At 52.2% G+C, this 17,971-nt stretch overlaps 2 protein-coding genes and 1 non-coding gene across 3 annotated transcripts; 1 reads left to right on the forward strand and 2 right to left on the reverse strand.

Moving 5' to 3' along the window:
- Positions 1–2,057: 2,057 nt before the first annotated feature.
- Positions 2,058–2,130, reverse strand: TRNAR-UCG (transfer RNA arginine (anticodon UCG)). Its single transcript has one exon. It is a non-coding gene; the product is annotated as a tRNA-Arg (tRNA).
- Positions 2,131–6,825: 4,695 nt separating this feature from the next.
- On the forward strand, positions 6,826–15,046 carry Cad96Ca (tyrosine kinase receptor Cad96Ca). Its single transcript, XM_003744998.1, has 8 exons — positions 6,826–6,868; positions 11,234–11,853; positions 11,967–12,098; positions 13,352–13,429; positions 13,576–13,768; positions 13,864–14,033; positions 14,375–14,612; positions 14,730–15,046. The coding sequence occupies exons 1-8, from the start codon at positions 6,826–6,828 to the stop codon at positions 15,020–15,022; spliced, it is 1,767 nt and encodes a 588-aa protein (XP_003745046.1). The 3' UTR covers positions 15,023–15,046.
- A 759-nt stretch (positions 15,047–15,805) lies between these two features.
- Positions 15,806–17,922, reverse strand: LOC100904141 (ankyrin repeat domain-containing protein 54). The gene is made up of 7 exons (XM_029111920.1): positions 17,828–17,922; positions 17,647–17,734; positions 17,112–17,264; positions 16,870–16,960; positions 16,557–16,778; positions 16,218–16,396; positions 15,806–16,114 (listed from the first exon to the last, which is right to left on the reverse strand). The coding sequence occupies exons 1-7, from the start codon at positions 17,920–17,922 to the stop codon at positions 15,956–15,958; spliced, it is 987 nt and encodes a 328-aa protein (XP_028967753.1). The 3' UTR covers positions 15,806–15,955.
- Between the last annotated feature and the right edge of the window lie 49 nt (positions 17,923–17,971).

Raw genomic sequence — 17,971 nt, forward strand, 5'->3', positions numbered from 1 at the left:
TAGAGTCCCAAACAGGATCTTGGAGTGCGTTGCACGTTCCTGGGCATTATTTAGAGACTGTACATACATGCGAGTTCCCTTGCTCTCTGCTTGTGGAGGTTAGACTTTGATACTCGAGGAAAAGCTGACTATATCGTCGAGAGTCGATAGCTGATTGGAGACTCCCTCGTCGACCCTTGACGTCTTCTTATCATGCTATTTCCTGTTCTTCCCTTCACGTCGCGCGTCGGATCGGGAGGGATTATCTCGCGAAGTGACCAGACATCGTATGCAAACGACATTGAGGATGGAAGTTAAGGATCTCAAATCATCAACGTTCGATTCTGAATAGGAGAAATAAATGTAAATATCCATAGCTAATTCAAGGAGGACATACTCCCGGAACTAGAGTTGACTGCGGAAAAAGAGTAACTGGTCATACTATTGTGATTGTGATTTATACTCGAATCGATGGCATATCAGAGAGCGAAGATAAATTCTCGCCCGGGGGGTTGTTGAAACTCTCCAATCCCGTCGATTACGCTGACCTTACCTCGAACAGTCCCGAGTCATCTATGCGACGACGAGTTGAGGTCAGCTCCTGTACAGATTAGAGGACGAAAATCGTCGTCCGAGGTCAGCTCAGTGTAAATGTAGACCTCGGGAATACGTCTGCCCGCTGGCGCATCGAACCCACGGAAAGACAGAAACTACTCATCGAGGTTCCTGAAGAGAGCTGACGTTGCGAGCTCGGAGAATAGAGTAAATAATTCATAATATGACACGGCCGAAGTCGGGAGGTCGAGGGGAAGAAAAACATAGCTGAACCAATAAGTTTCAACACGAAGAGGTGTGCAATAGAGAAGACGAATCATACATTGAAATGTACGGGGTCAGAACGGAGAATCGTGCGATTGTGACATTCATTCATTGGTAGGGAGCGGGGTAAGGGAAAATAAATTATTAGAAGGGAGGAAGTAAAAAAGAAACGACAATAAAAAAGAATGAGACTTCGAATCGTGAACTTAGTGTGATTTTTCGCTCACTGATCCAACCATCAGTGTGACAGTATGAACTCAGGCGTTATAGATTCTTCCCTCCTAGAAAATGAATTCAGCGCCCGGAATGGAGTCCCAAAACTTCTCAGGCCTCGAGTACGATCCTGAATTCCGATTGAGCACTTATATGGTAGCGGCTCTTCAGGAGAACAGAATCATTTTGACGTGAACGACTATGCTTGTCCGTACATTAGGGAAATCCTGGAGCCTGTCGATTCTGACGGTCGCATCACGATAGTGACCTGGAGCTCACCCTGTGACAGATGGAGGGATTCAATATGATTCTCTCGGAGAAGATTCCTCTTGCAATATTTGCAGGCAACCCGTTTTACCAATTAGCATCCCCCTTCCGGTGATGATTCGGTTCTGACAGATTTTCGCTGGATACCTTCGTCGCCTTTTCTTAAACTCCTGCCAAATTATCTTGGAACAGCGTTTCGAGCCGGCATCGCTCATACAGCAGAACTATCATTTTGCCATCAAGGTCCAGCAGGATCTCTCACGGATCACGGACACCTCGATGAGCAGTGGAGTACCAGTTCCAAGGAAGGCCGCACGATAACACCGAGGACCAGCCAGCCCGAGGAGAGGGCCGCCAAGTATATATTTGAGCATTGCCGCCAAGAGTTGAGAGACCGGAGCTACCCTTTCCACTCGCTTCGATACCACGCGAAACGCCAGCAGGGACCCAGAAAACAATGCGCGCACTGGCGTGGGACGCGGTGTACTCAAGTTCCAATGAAGAATGCGTCGTCTTATCGATCAGCTTCAGAGGATCAGTTATCGATGAATCTATCGTCGCGAGCCTCACGCCCGGTCGGGGTATGCGGGCTTCTGCCGGGTCCGGATTCCGGGGCCAGCGGAGGCTCCTTCGGTGCGGCGGCGAGCAAGCCACGCTACCCTTCGGCCGACGCTGGGGAAACTAGGAAGCCTATTGGCGGAAACAACTGATTTCTGTCTCGGACGTTGCCGGCTGAAGAAAAGGAGGTGACAACGAATAAAGAAAATGCTCAAAAATACCGTCCGCGACAGGACTCGAACCTGCAATCTTCTGATTCGAAGTCAGACGCCTTATCCATTAGGCCACGCGGACTTGGTAGTGCAGGGACCGTGTTTTGGTTTTGATCCGAGTGTGCTCGCCGGCCGGGCATGTCGAGTTTCGACGTTGTAGATCTCTCTGGGTATGTCTCAGGTTATCTCTGGGCATCCCCGGACACATCGAACCCTTATACCAGCATTGGGGCGCGATTCCTCGATAGCCGAGTTTCCCCTCAAAGCTCCGTTCACATGTTGCGGGAGGCCTTGTATGTAGCATGAGCGTGATAATTCGATACCTGATGATAATACTATAATTTTGATATAATCATTCGAACTCTGCTATTTCGGAATTCGGAACAAATTCAAGTCTCCCTCTGGGAGAAACTCTCAAAGGGGAGGAGGGAATGCCTCATGGGATGCTCATCGAAAGGGCATCACAGCCGGGGAGCGGGCTATCGTCTCATCAGTCACTATGAGAAGTCCGCGACTGCAAGAAATATCGCAGAAGGGATGCAAGATTCGCCTCGGGCCGGACGGCACGGATTTATCCTGTCGAAGCTGGCGCTGCTGCTTCTCTCCGCAGCCGCATAGCTGCGACTAAGGTCATCTCGTGGAAACTGGAGCGAGACACAAGCTCGGCGAAGCTCCTCGAGCATTCGGGAGACTTTATGGCAGCCTGCTTCCTGGTCTCGTTCCCCGTGTAGTACAATTCGATCATGCTCTGCGCTAGTGTTCCTGAAATTCGACCTCTCGCCGTTGTTTCACATGCTAGCCCCTGTAGCATAGTACATACTCGCCACGCCCCTGAAGTCGATCGACCAGTGCAAGCCCTGAGCCAACTCGGAGAAGCAGGGCTGTGAGATTGACTTTATGTGAATCGCTTCTTGGTTCGAATCCCGCATGTCGATTCCCGTAGAATTTCTAGAGGTCGTGGTTAGTGTCATGGCCACGTCAGCTTCTTGTAGTCTCCGAGAGCACTGATTACAGAGAATCAGGTGGAGCTATTAGTCAGCAGGTGAGCTGCGGAACGAGGGCAATGACAGGCTACAGCGCCGAGGGATCGTTCCGAGCTCCTCGTTCTCTGATGGCTTCGATTCAAGCACCAGTGACCCTCAGCGGCATAGCTAGGATGGCGCCCGGGGCGGAACTTGCCTCTCCCCGGCATGTCAACCCGGATCGGCCCCGTCCCGAGAATCTCGACAGCAGAAAACTCCGTTCGTTGGTTTCCGATCCCCTAAACAGCGACCCTAGATCGGTGGCCCACGGGGCGGGTTTCCCCCCTCCTCCTGGTCATGCTCGTCGTGATCCCTTGTCTTTGTGACAGCAAGTCTGCGGAAAATGTCACGATTGACCCGTGAGAAGATCATCATCGGGACCATCTTGTTAGGAATTGATCCTGTTTATGTAAGAAGTTCGCTCTCGAGTGAGACTGATTTTCATCCCATGTAGCGCTCGGTGAGAACTACACCCTTCCTCTTGGCATCCTCGCCGTTAGCACAAGCGGAAGGGAATCTTCACCATTGAGTCGCCATTGAGCCGAGAGCTTATCCGGGACCTCTCAAGCCAGAGCGACAATGAGCAGGAAGTCGTAACCTTCGAGTCAGCGACGCTATGATGTCATTCACATCATAGTAAGGGACACTCGCTTCAGGAGTGCTACACTTCGGATCAATCTACGGGTCGGTGTTCATTACGGATGGCTCTGTCATTCTCAGAGGAAGTCATCCGGCGTTCTCCCCATCGAGTTTTTCCATACCGGGTGAACTCAGACCGTCGATCGTTTGGTACCTTTTCCATGCACATGATTGGATCGGACGTCAAGGAACGGTGCTCATTGGGGTGGATCAACCTGCCGGATACGCTAGCCGAAGCTTCCCTATACCGAGAGTTTCGCACGCAGCTGCGAGCCGTGTGCCGAGTCCCCGCTGCTTACTCCCGCGGGAGCTCGGGTTCAGCACTCGGAATCGTACCTTGGACGACTTGACTAATTTTGAGCCTGTATGAAACGAGCTTGAGGAGATGGGGCGAGTCACGTCAAATAGAATCTCGTCGATACAAGGATTCTGAAGGCTCCAGATCCGCACATCCGGTACCCAAGGTTTTCGCGGCCGCGACCGACTGGATTCGCTGAATGTACATATAGATAGGATAAATCGATATCCACAGGTATGTGTGCGGCAAAAGTTCCCCGCAGCTAGGGAGCACTTGTATCCACGAATCCGGGATCTGCAGATTCGCGGATCTCGTGGAAAATTGCGGGAATTGTGGAAAGCTCCGCAAGGCTCACCGTCGACCCCTGACGGACTCAGCATGGGAGCGCGCTCTTCGTAAGGCAAACGCGGGGATGAATTGTCGAGGATTCAGGATCGAGGGAGGGTTCCAGAGACTGTACGATAGCGAAAAGTCCAATCAAAGCCATTTTGGAGCATGGCGCGAACACTCCGAGATGCTCTGCTATTAGTCGACTTCGTCGCGCGCTCGCGCTCTATGGATGTCGTTCCAATATGAATGAGGCCTCAAATATCGTCGACGGTCCCGTATACAGTTCGGTGAAGCGGGATCATCCTCCAGAGCCGAGGCTCACTCAAGGAGTTCTCATTCGACCCTTGAAGTTCGATCATCGGCAAAAGCTTGATCCTGCTCATGGAAACCAAATTTATCTCAAGCTTGCCAATTACGCCTGCAGCTGCTCAGTGGATCGCGGACCTTGATTCAGGCACATTCGAAGAGCGTAGAATAGGGAAATCGCACCTGCCCGGCGCGCAGTGAGCGCCGACAGCCCAAGTACACTCCGAGCGAAGCGTAGATCTCATACAGATCGGTTCCTTCTGCCGGAGTCCCCTGCGCAGCCGTTACGAGTTTCCAGCCCTCGGTGAACTTTGCTAACGGAATTCGATAGACAAAAGCGATAAAGATAGTGGCAACACGGAGCTCGCCAAAAAGCGACGACCGTCTGCCGCCCACAGAAAGTGGTCGACAGAACGAGGTAACACGACGGCCGGTTTGCACAAGCAGCTCGGCTAGTTCGCGGCCAAGCGCGGCTGATCGCGCCAGTTCCGAATGTGAATCAACGAATCACTTCGATCGGGGACTCTCTGTCAGCCTTTCAGATAGTCGACGGACCGAGGAGCCGAGCGATGGACCAGCATGCCATTTTTTCATTCGCTCAGTCAGTATAATAGCCGGAGCGGTAGAGCCGACCGTCTTCAGTCGTGCACATAAGGGTGACGCGAATCCCACTGCGTGGAAAACTCACGGATGTCACCGACCTCCATTGTTGGCCCGACAGGTTCTCAGTGATTTCGATCTGTGCTCACCAGAGTGCTCAGATCGCGGGGTATTCCACAGGCCGAGCTAGTGCGATCTCGCGCAGATTATAGAAGATTGTCAACGTTTGAGAAGCGCGTTGCATGACAAGACCGTCGGGCGATGTGGAGGTCCATCTCCTTGAAAGCAAGGAGACTCAGATTCAGGATTCCCTGATGCTGGACCTGAAATCGACTCACTGGGATTTCTCCGCCCCGTCGGTGTCGACAAAGTTCTAAGGGGGCGGGAGAAAGGCCTCAGAGTCCGATCAGCAAGGGCTCAAGCTAACTGTGTCCAAGGAGAGCAGGGAGCCCATGGGAGCTCCCCCGTTCTCGTAAGATCGCTGCGGACGGCGGGTTCAAATTGACACCCTGTAGGTATTGTGGATACTGGCTTCCGGATGCGGCCTAGCGCCGCGCGAGAAGTCTTCAAGCTAATCTCCGCAGATCCTCATGGCTGTACGCACCGCTCTGTTCGGTGGGTTATCGGTCGGTTGGAATCTTCTCTCTTGCCCGCTGTTTGATTGTCGAACGAAGTTGTCTCGCCCCGAGACGCCAGAGTGAGCCTACGCGTGAAGACCGGGGGATATTTGAGCACCTGTTTTAATAATCAGAACCGCTATCCGTCTGACTGTGAGTGAGACCGCTGCCGTCGGACAGAACTGGACACTGAGGGCATCCGATTTCTCCGATTCCGACATCGTGAGACCTGGCGCAAGACACGGGATCGACCTCGAGCTCAATCTCAGGGGCACAATCCATCTTCCGGGTTAGGGATCCTCTCTCCGGGATTCCCCGTCGCTCGACGCTTATGTCGAGCAGAGATTTGTGCCGTGAATCGTCGCGTCACTGTTTCACTGAAAAGCGGAGCCCCATTCCCTTCCCTCTCGTCTGTGGTCCTCAACTTCAGTTCAAATCCAGACTGAGGAGAGAAGGAACGTCGAACGAAGTAGCCTCTCGCGTAGAACGCCCGGTGTCCGTTGTTGCTTGCCTGGTGTCCGTAAACGGTGAGAGAGATCCATACGTTCCGACCAAGCGAACGAACGGCCAAGCAGCCGGCCGGCCAGCCAGCGAGCCGACTGACTGACTGCATGCCTGTAAAAGAATGAGAAGGTAGCCGACAACCGAGAGGGACGTGGCGGCACTTCAGCAGCGACGACGCCAAAGGGAGAAGCCATTTTGCTTCGACCGAAGGACGACCGAGGACTTGAACAAGTGTTTTCACGCTGCTGTTGTCGTAGTCTACGCCGTCGTTTTTTCGTTATCGCTCGCTCCGTCGCCCCGTGACAATCGTTGCAGGACATACAACTGGTCGGCAGAGGTGACAAGATCCTGCGCGACCGTGGGGCAGACGACAGCTGTGTTCTGCTGATCGGGTGCGGAATCATGGGCGCGATGTAGAACCTGATTGAGATGAAGAGAAGAAAGGGTGAACTCGGAGGAAGATGAGTGTCCTCGTGCCTCTCTGCCTGGCACTCTTCGTCGGGGGTAAGTGATAGAGACCTCGTTTCCTTGCATGAGACGGAGAAGTCCAGGACGGAGTCCTTGAGGGTATTCATAAGGAGAAGAAGAAGTCCCCGAGTCCATGCTGGGGTCGAAAACTCCTCAGAAGTAGGGTCTGAACGAGAGACGTTCCGCAAGATGAGTGGGCGTCTTCCCTTGAGAGCTCCCGAATTTACAATTTGATGATCTCTGAATCAAGCTTCAGAGACCTTCACATCCTGGATGTGGCTAGACGATTCCTCCGCCTCCGCGGCAGCGCGTTCGACGTTGGCCGGGATGCTCTTCCTGACGATCATATTAGGATCCCTTCTCATAAACTTTCACTTGAGAATTTCCTAGAAACTCGTCCACGACTTAGAACAACAGGTGAAGTCGTGAGATGCATCGCCGGAAGTTTTGTGAGAATAGCTCTGCGATGCGCTCAACCGTTACCATCCGATCGTCATCTTGAGGCCTGTTCCGCTTTTATTCGAAAACTGTATTCGGCAGAAGAGCGTGCCCGCAACTCGGGAAGCGATATCTCTCAGACTTCGACCCGCTAACAGAGATGAGCGCAGTCGCTTCGTAAAATGTTGTCAAACACCGACTGCGATGCTATTATTCCCTCATTGGACCGCCTTATCGCAGCAACGGCCGCATCGATTATGTCTCGGTCAATGAGCGGAGCCTGGCGACAGCAAGAATCACTACAATGGCGTCGTCTTGTGGGGATGTTCTTCTTTTTTTTTGCTTTCTTCTCTTCCTCCGATGACGGTGGTGTTCGGCAGTTTCCAACGTCAAACGCTTGTGCGACAGCCGTCGTTGCTTCTGCTATCGCAGAAAAAGAACTTCGTCGATGCTTGACAGACACGAGGAGCCAGCTGCACCATATCAAACGACTTCGGCAGGGTCGATGTGACTTAGATCTGAGCAGAACAGCTTGGCTCCATCGAAAACTTTTCATTTTTGATGTTTCGAATGACGACGAATACGACTATCAGTTTATTCCAATTGAAGCTAAGTCATCCGGACGTCTTCCACACTGGAGCCATTGTTCGTCATCGAGCGACATCCCGTGAAAGTTCACGATGTTCGTTTTTATGGCTCAAGAATTATTTAGAAATCCTACGAACGTTGAAGCTTCGGATGACATGCGCAACGTTTGCCGGCCCGGGGGATTCTCAGGATGACGGACGTCAAGTCATTGGTGGCGAAGGGGTCCGTGCTGAGATGAGCTCTCGAACTCTCGATCTCTGGTGGTGAAAACCGTGAATTCGCGAATTATTCGGCTTCGCTCAGGATTCGGATCGATCCTCTTCGGGGACCCAGTCGTTTTGCATGAGGACTCCGGACCTTCATCCATCACTTGACCGTTGATCCGTGCCATCCCATTCTGCGGGAACCGAGTTTGGTGCGGACGTCAGTGCGCCAGCACGGAGGTTGGGATCGTAGCGGCGTCCGAAAATATATCGTAGAACCCGAGAGCCGTCGAAAGATTCTCCGTCGGAATAAATCACCTGATTTCTACCAGATGCTCTGAAAGTTACTGATGACATCTGTTCTCGAGTGAAGAACTTCTGTGTTCCGCGATGCGGGAATCGAAGCGGACATCGCGGCGGCGTCGTTCCCACAGAGGATCTCGACCCTCAGTATCTCTGGAGCGTGCCGCGATTGTGAAGAAGATCTGGCACCGTAAGGAAAAGGCTACAGCGAATTGTAGAAGCCGAAACAGTAAATACGAGAAGCGGAGAATACACAACTTACGGGACGACAGAACTGGCTGCTCCCGGATCTTTCTGAAACGGGTACGGCAGCGATTTGACGCGATACGCTCGACTGTGATGACCGTCAGGGGGACGCCAGTCGCACATCTGGCTTCTGGGATTTCCGCCGAAGCACTGTCACACGGTCGGTTCCGGTGATTTTTTCTACTCCTATCCTAAAACAAGCGATGACTCTTTCGTAATCGGTAGTTTTGCCGGAACTGGTAGACGAACATTATCGCCCGGCTGAGTGTCCTACGTGAGTCTCGAATTGCCAGCCCTCGAAATTCTGTCCTCTCACAATTCAATCCACAAAATACTTGTCGTCGGCCAGAGTCAGATCTCGATTGTTCTCGGAACTTCATGCTTCTCCGGATTTCTTTGAGACCTGCGGAGCGTTCAAGATTCCTCTGGCCATCCTCCACACTCTATGGTCTTCTGAGGCGACCCTCTGGAGCTGAAGCCTCGGAGTAGAATTCCGACTGAACGTGGCGAGCGAACGTTTTCTGTCGCTTCCAAATGGGTTGCGGCGACGATTACTCGAGTGCGAGCGTCTGTGTGTGACTCGAGAATCGACGTCAATGTATGAGGCTTTGTCCGGCGGAAAGCGTCGTCGTATTGTAGAAGCCGGAGCTCTCTTGCTCGTCGTCGCTTTCTTCATCCGCTCGCTAGCTCGTAGGGTGAGTGCTTCCTTGGCGATCCGTTGTCGTCGAGTCGTCCAGGGTTTCCATGAGACGACCGTGGCAGGCAGCGGCTCGACTCAGTCCGGCTGCAAGCACTGTGCCGGCTGCACCGGACAAGCGGCCTGTAGCTCGACACTTTGTTGTTCTGCGTTGTTGGGGCTGGTTAGCTCTTGTCCAGCGCTCAGAAGCGGTCGACATCGCGATGATGGTCCGCGCCGTCGTCCCGCGTGTCATTGTGCTCAGTTACTAGAGCATGCGCAAAGCGTTCCGGGATTTTCACAATTGGGATTGAACGAGCTTCAGCTCGAACCGGGAGAAAACCGTGAGGCCGGATCGTTTTTCGGAGAAGTCAAAAGTCGGCACTCGGTCGCCCAGCACTTCGGGTGAGCGGGTAGCGCTTTCTGTCACTTGTCGGAACTCCCATGGCTGTCCGCGAGCTCGCTTTCCATTATCGTTCACGAAAGAGCGCTCGTTCCGACATATATTCTGAGAACCTCAGGGAACATTGTATTCCGCAATGAGCGCCTCGAGGGACGCAGAATCCATGGGCTTTCAAAAAGTCGGCTGCCGAGATGCGCCGAATCCGTAATTGGTAGTCGCTGGGGACATGGTTCTTCTTTTGATTAATCTTAGGCAACGAACAAACAACAGCCGGAGCCGGGGACCTCCGCACTGTTAAATTTATTCTCTGCTCCGGTAGCTGTCCGTTTAGATCAGAGCACCATTGGGAGTAGCGCTCGGGCTGGGGAAGGGTTCTTTTCGACAAGCGACTCGAAATTCTCATCGCCTTTCCACAATATAGTCACACAACATAGGAACATTCTCAGACAGACGAAAAACTATCCCTGAACATACGAGTTCGTGGATGAACGAAATGTGAAGAAGCTTCCCGAGAAGATCCGGTGTCGGAGCGGGAGCAATTTCTAAATCAATTTCAGTCGGATCGGCCGCGCGAGCCCTGTCATCAGACCTTAACGGCAACCACGCTCCCGATCCTAATATGGTCAAAATCGGGAATCTGCTTCGAAAACGACAAAGTGGGCCAAGAGATCGGATACATTTGAAGACGCAAAGAAATTTCTCGTTTCGTCGTATCGCGATTATCCTCCGTTGTCATCAGAATGCGCAGACGAAAGGGAGCCCGGACTTATCTTGCTTGTCTTCTTTCTGCTGTGTTCCGTACTTCGTATTGTCCCGGGAACGGTGTCCAAAGACGTGAATCATTTACGTGGCTGGGGCTTTCAGTGCTCGGCTCCGGCAACGTTTGGGGCCCCCTGAAGGCGCACATCCGTAAGGGGCATCGTGGCGCTCTTTCAATGGTCATCGGAAACCTTCGTCAGAGCGATTTCCTCAAAATCTTCCCCTAATAATTTACGGGGGACCTGCCGCTCCAGCCGCGATTCGCCGATCGAGGCACGCGAGTAGTCAACAGTGCGAGAAATCGTTCGGATTCACTCTTTTGCAACTGCTACAGAAAGCAGCGCACAGATTTGCTTTCGTTGAAACCAGAATAGCGAAACAACCACCACAGACAACGTTTCCGCTGTTTGCGGGGAGACGCGGACGTGTTTCGGTCGAAAACCGGCTAGAGATGAAAGTCGGGGAAGCGGGCCAAAAACGCGCAAGCATCAGTGCTTCAAAAACCGCGGTTTTCTTCCTCATTCCCGCAATGACACAAAACTTCCTCCGCTTCCGCGAGGTGTCGGGATATTATTGGACCTCGTTCGGGAGACTTCGGGACATTAGGACCGAATATGAAGTGCATTCCAAGTCCCCTGGCCCTCCGAACGCCGCGCTGCCGGAGAGACGCGAAGGCGTTCCGTCCCCGGCCATGCATGTTTACCGGGAACTCGCTTTCATCTGGGCGATTTTTCGACTGCTCACTGTTTAATATATTTTGACAACAAACAGTTATACTTTTCCAGGAGCCGTTTCATTCGATGGACACAATACACCCCCGTCGTTCGTGTCACGTAGAGACAGCATCGTAGATGAAGACCACCGCGTCGGAGATCGGGTGTTCGTTGTCCGCACCCTCGATGCCGACGGAGACCCGATCACTTTCAGCTTAGGAGCAGCGTTGTTCCAAGATGCGTCCAAGTACTTTCGGATCGATCCTCAGACCGGGGAGGTCTTCCTCAAACAAAGCCTGGAAGGGCTCGGCGGTCAAGATTACTACATGTATGTCAAGGCTGACGATGGCCACCATCAGGCAAAGATGGAGGTCAGTGTGAAGATTGTCCGATCCGCGCACAAATCCCCGATCGAACGCAAAGAGGAACTCAACGCAGCGCCCAACCCTCCGCGCTCAGTGGACAATCAGCCGATTCATCTGAGTGTCCCACTACCGCCGGACTTCCCCAAGTCGAATGTCCTGCCCTCGGATCCTGCTTCGCCGGGGACCAGAGCTCCTTCGACGAGTCCGACGTTCGCGGTTTTATTCTTCGCGCTGCTAGCTGGGCTCGGTGCTCTACTGGTCTACGCGGGAATCTACTATTTCAATCCGAGGAAACACCGAGGCTCCTTCAAGAAAGGAATAAAATGCGTGAGTTGAATTCTTGGCTACTCAGCGACGAATGTTGAACGGGAGGGCTGACTTCGCCGGGCCGGAGACAATTCTTCGTAGCGATCATCGTCTCCGTTCGTTTCCGCTTACAGACAAAGAGCAGTGTGTTCCGAGATGAAAAAGCTCAGGATATCGCGTTGCCTCGGATACCTCTACAACCTTCGTGGGTGGTAGCGTTAGAGAAACGGGAACCTGTTCTCAAGTCGGCAGAGGTTTTCAGTACGGTAAGTTTCTCTCGAGCTCCGTGGAATTTATTCGCTTTTCAGCTCTTGTTTGGCATCGTAGATTGCTCGAAAGCCGCGTGAGCGCTGTGCTTGTGGCGTTCCCCGCAACTGAGGAACATTGTGATTTGAACGCGTCCGTTGTCGAGTCACAGAAGTCAGAGGGACTCTCCATCAACATAATTCTCCCGGAACAAGGTCGAGACGGTGAAAATCAGTGCGACAGGATGTTTTTCTTTGTTTGGGGAATTTTTCCAACCTCACCGTTATCGTTCGTTGGGGTCAACAGCTGCCGCGCGCTCGTTCGCGTGTGAAGACCGAGCCTGCTTAGCGAAGCTTCGCCGATCAAGCTGTTGTACTGGGATCCCGCCGCGGAAGACAATGGGCGATCAAGTTAATTGCAACATTGAAACGACGTCCGAGTGACGAGCAGATGAACGGACGGGCCGGCGAGGGAAGAAAAATCACAGCACAGAACTCTGTATGAATAGTAGCATCTCACGAGCGAACGAACGAAAAGTGGTGAAGACACCGCGACCAGCGGACCCCGGACTTCCTCTCTCGGATGGCACCCGAAAATTCCCTCTCCGTACCGATCAGGCATTCCGGGATCGGGGAGCGTAACGTACCGTCATTATCCCTCCGTCATATCCTTCCAAAGTCCAAACAGACCTCGAGGCTTCATTGGAATTTCAAGAATCGTATTCCCTTCTGAAACGAGGCCCATCGAGGGCGTGATCGCGCCTTATCTCATGGAAGCGCTGATTGCTCTGCCATTCCGCGGAGTCCGTGCCGGCCGATTTCTCTCTGGTCTCACTCGAATAATATATCGGCGAATCACTAGCAGATAGACACCTCTCCCCTTGTGTATCCCCTACTTCGTCATTGAGTTCTGTCTCGAAGTTCTCCTCTGCTGCGGACGATCTCCGCCTGATCAGACCAGAACTGGATTTTGTTCGTCGTCCAACGAGGGGTCTAGGATTTGCGACGTCGTGACGTAATGGCCCGATGGCATAGGCTGCCGGATCGCGATGGTTCACCTTCGAGCACCGCTCGTCGTCGTCGCGAGCAAATATGAATGACACGCGAGCAAAGGCGAGATGTCGCCCCGAAAATTCAGTTTCTGGCGGATCCTTGCCCTGGAATTTTAAGCTCGATGCGGACCTGTCCCGGGATGTCATTATCCTGTGAAACCAGATGCTGGGTCTGAGGTGTCAATGAGCTCAATAAACTCAGCGGAGCTTCTTTGTTTACAGTTGACCGATCATAAGGGTGAATTTCCGAGACATCGGCTGAGATTCTCCCATATTTTGGGAGAAGGAAACTTCGGACAGGTGAGATTATCTCTCGTGAGCCTAAGCGGACGATATTCCCTCTCAGTTGCGCCGTCGAGTTATCAGGGAAGAATTCTCTTCGTTGTATTTTCGGAAGTTCCGCGCAAAATATTCTGACTTTCCTGACATCGATCGCCCTTTCGAAGGTCTGGGCTTGTGAGGCGCGAGTTCAGCACGCCTCGGATAAAGAACCCACCTCGATCACCGTGGCAGTGAAAACCTTGAAAGACAACGCATCACAAGAGGAGAAACGTGACTTCTTGAGTGAATTGTCGATCATGAAACTGCTGGATCCCCATCCCAACATCGTCACGCTCCTCGGTTGCTGCACCGAAAAAGGTTAGTACCCTTCCAATCGATTTCAGCTCGAAGTTGCGCGAATATTCCGCGAAGGAGAGAATTCCCGAAAGTTACATTTTCTCCTCCTCTCCCAGATCCGTTGTTCGTGATTATGGAATACGTCCGATTCGGTAAGCTCCAAACCTATCTGAGGGAGAGTAGACCGACGGAAAAAGGAGAGAACGCCAAACCGTCATTGACGTCTGTGGAATTGACGAAGTTCGCCTACCAAGTGGCTCGTGGCATGGAATATCTGTCATCGAAGGTAAAATCCCATTGCTTGGTCGATAGCTCTTCCATCCTACGATAGATTGTTGAAGTTGATTGTCTCGAGTCGTCGGAAGGAAAGTTGAAGAGAACGGATGTTGAGAACATCCTGTTGCTGCGCCGTTGTTCCACCTCACGGTTCCTTCGGGTCTCGCCTCGGCAGTGAGTGGGTTCTCGTTCTGTTCCCAGTAGGCTTTCATGACTAGAACCTCACTCACGCCGAGGAGTCTCCCGGCTCCCCGGATACCGGTTCCCGTGGGCTTCCCGGGCGCGGTGAGTGAGTCGTCTCGACTTATCGGTCGGACCATGACGGGAGATTCATCTCAGTGAATATTGCAGGCAATCATCCACCGAGATCTAGCCGCGCGCAACGTTCTCGTGACCGATACCAAACAATGCAAAGTGTCAGATTTCGGATTCGCTCGGGACGTTATATCGAACCAAGTCTATGAACGGAAGTCCAACCGAAAATTACCCGTCCGTTGGATGGCTCCCGAATCCTTGTTTGATAACATTTTCACTACCAAAACCGACGTTTGGTCATTCGGAGTCCTGCTGTGGGAAATCGTCACACTCGGTTGGTTCCCGTCCGATGAATGAGGCGAATCTTAATAATTAGAGACGAGATGTCAGAAGCTGAAGACAGCGCCGGGAGAAGAGAAGGTTCATTGTGTTTCTTCCTCTCTGTCCGCAGGTTCTTCACCGTATCCCGGGATGGATTCCAACGAAGTGATGCGTCGGGTTCGGGACGGTTATCGACTCGAACGTCCGGATCACTGCAAACGCGAAATCTACAACATAATGTCGTATTGTTGGGACGCGAATCCGAGTCAGAGACCGTCGTTCACGGAGCTCACACACATGCTCGATAAGCTGCTCATCAGCAAAGATGATTATATTGAGTTGGAACGATTCCCCGATCATGCATATTACAACGTGTGTCATGATCTCCCGGTGAAGCATCCGGAGCTCGATGCTCTCAATTAGCGATTGAGATAAACTCATTTATACATGTAGTGTAAATAAAGTCTAGGTAGCAGCTGACGAAACCGTCAAAGCGGGAGAGTCAGACTCGTCAGTGACTGCCAATAGTATCGGAGTATGTGAATCTCTTATGTATATATTCGAAGGAGCTCCTTAGGAATTGAGAGAGCTTACCGACGACCTTACTCGTCATGATATTATGTGGATGGGAGTCCAGATGTTCAAGTCAACATTTTCATAGAATAAAAAGGAATGAGTCGACGTGCTACCCTTGTGAGAAATCCCTTAGACCGATTTTTTCCAAGCTGGGTGCTGGGTCCTGGCGGTGTGACGCTGAGATATCTAGTTGGAGTCGATGCCTCGGGGATTCCCCGGTCCTGCCCACAGCGCGGTCCCGAATTCCGCGAATGGGTGGCAGCGAATCAGCGAGAGGCATCCTCTGTGGAGCTCATTGAGGCACTTGAATAGGAAGAATCTAGTCCAATAAAGCGTTGTAGATACGTCGGAAGATGGGTGAGGGATTCTAAGGCAAACTATTCGATTCCGAGAGTGAGCGTCTCTTGAGATCGAAAGGCCTGTAGAAAGAAGACGATGGCTCTGAGAATATTTTCTTCCTACCTAAATATCCATTCCAGAAGGCTCGTCGGGAAGAAGACGACGGGAAAGTTTGCTCTCGCATTGATTCTTGCCGAACGTATCCATACCGCAGGGTTGAACGCGACTTGGTCCAGGAGTCAGAACTAGAAGCGCTACCGAGTATCTGGAGAGATTTTCTTCCCAAAAATGATTTATTATCACGAGAACGGTATCTTATCGATTATGACAAGCTGAGGAATTCATAAGCTTCGGTCCGGTGCACCGGAAACTTTCGTGCGGAAAGCCTCATCTTCCCAGGACTGATACGAGACCAGATGAATGAACGAGGCCATGGGGAATTTACAGTTGCAAATGCTGAAGCGAAGCCAGCACATCGGACACATCCGAACTGAACTGCTTGCTCGACGTCGATGCTGAGATTCGTTCTTGGAACGATCCTAAGATATTGGCAGATGTATCCCCTCTGCGCTTGAGGTGCAAATGTATACATCGGAGCATCTGAGGGAGATTCGATAATTATTCGAAGATGCTGTCGCGAGATATGTGAGCAAAGGTACATATCTCCGCATAACGCCTGAAGATACAATGAAGGATGCCGTACCCGTATCATTTCTTGTCGGACCTCATTCGTCACTTCACTTGTTCGACTCGCTTCCAAAATGATCTTCATGCGACTTTTGGCCAATTCCACTGGATTCCGCCCGGACCTATCGAGGGCTGTCACATCGCTGCCGTGACGCAGGAGTTCTAGCGTGGCGGGACTGTTGTTTATACAAATTGCTGAGAACCAGAGAAATCATCAGATCAGTAACCCGCGGGTCCCATTCCGTCAACGACGATTGATTGTACGGAGACTCGGGGACTGTCCCGTTCTTTCCACCCATCGAGCAAGAACTCTGGTCGTGGAGCTCCCCTCCATCGACCGGATTCCGCAACTCACCCAAGTGAAGGGGTGTGTTCCCAGCCATATCCTGCTTGTTAGGATCTGCGCCTCTACTCAGAAGCAGACGAACCAGATCACCATTGCCCCGGTGCGTCGCAGCGAAATGCAGCGCAGTCCTTTTTCGGGAGTCTTCCATACGTATATTCGCTCCGCGGTCCAGCAGTCTCTTGCATTTCTCGACATCGTTGGCTGCAGCGGCTTCGAGGAGATTTCCTTGATCTGTGAAAGATCCATGGACTTCATCGGGGGCTCTGGCGGGAAAAATCGACCGAGCCATCTCTCGGATTGCCTACGATATTGCCAGACCTACCACAACCGCATCTTCGCACGATCCGCCGGTCATATATCCTCTGGGTCCGGAGTGCTTTGGCCCGGTTGTGTCGCGTTAGCATTTTACCGCCCTGGTTTTGGAGAAACACGTTTAGGATCCAGCCTTCCCCTAAAGTCCACTTTTCACTTCACGGGTTTCGCCAGTCGCGGAACAGACATGGCGGATGCGTATGCCATGTATCCCGATACTTGAAGCCGAGTTCCTCCGCAAGACGAACTCACCGCCGATGTAGAAGGACCGCCTGACGGTGGATGGTCGATCGTCTTCCCTCGTCCAGCGGCAGGCATCGCCGCGGCCTCCGCCCGCGACGTGGACGGCCGGTTCTCCTCGTTTGCTTCTGTGTCCATCTGTTGGAGCCTCGGGATTTCCACCGCCTGAATTTCGTATAATAAGCATCACTTCCCCGACTTGATCGCTTATATTCGATCAGCAACGCTCGATGCCTTCATCTCGGCCGCATTTCCCTACATCTGCATGTATCGCGAAATTTCGAGCGTATTTGTTTCGGTGGAGATGAATTCGCTCTCAGCTCTCCCGGAAACAAGCACCACCTGAGCGATCGCAGGAGGAAGGAACTGTCCGCGAAACTACAGATAGAATCGAAGATTCATCTGAGAGCTGAATCTCCGGCTCGAGTCACAAGGTTCTCAGCCGATAGTGTTCTCGATTGGAGAGCGATGATCGATCCAGAAGAGGTTCGGGCAGCTCCGATCTCAGCACGATCCTTAGCTAAAGTTGAAAACGTTTTCCGCTTACCTTCACTTCCTGTGGGGGCAGTTCCACCGCTGCTGGAGCATCCGTGATCCCCTCATCAAGCTGTTCCGAGATGGAATAATTAAATTGGAATGTTCCCTCCGTGGAGGAAATTGTTCGAATGCTGTCTATTCAATTTCATCGCTCGGAAACTTCAGTCGGAATGCAGAGAATTCTATTAACCTGGGGGTGGTGCAGCCTCGGAGATTCAACACTCATCGTAGCACTACCGTCGGAATCTGTTTCCACTCCAGAGTCATTTCTCTGGCGGTTCGCCATTCTGTGATTGAAGCTTCAGCTGACCACCGATCACAGACTAGCGGTACTA

Source organism: Galendromus occidentalis, unplaced genomic scaffold (genome assembly GCF_000255335.2).
Source record: "Galendromus occidentalis unplaced genomic scaffold, Mocc_1.1 scf7180000077476, whole genome shotgun sequence".
NCBI lineage: Eukaryota > Metazoa > Arthropoda > Arachnida > Mesostigmata > Phytoseiidae > Galendromus > Galendromus occidentalis.

Bases quoted from the DNA above. Each gene is read 5' to 3' on its own strand.
- LOC100904141 (XM_029111920.1), bottom strand. From the start codon at position 17,922: ATGGCGAACCGCCAGAGAAATGACTCTGGAGTGGAAACAGATTCCGAC. The intron at 17,265-17,646 runs GTAAGCGGAAAA...TACGAAATTCAG, and splicing joins TGCCCCCACAGGAAGTGAAG to GCGGTGGAAATCCCGAGGCT. The intron at 16,397-16,556 runs GTGAGTTGCGGA...TCTGGTTCTCAG, and splicing joins GAACACACCCCTTCACTTGG to CAATTTGTATAAACAACAGT.
- Cad96Ca (XM_003744998.1), top strand. From the start codon at position 6,826: ATGAGTGTCCTCGTGCCTCTCTGCCTGGCACTCTTCGTCGGGG. The intron at 6,869-11,233 runs GTAAGTGATAGA...ATACTTTTCCAG, and splicing joins CCTGGCACTCTTCGTCGGGG to GAGCCGTTTCATTCGATGGA. The intron at 13,769-13,863 runs GTTAGTACCCTT...CTCCTCTCCCAG, and splicing joins CGGTTGCTGCACCGAAAAAG to ATCCGTTGTTCGTGATTATG.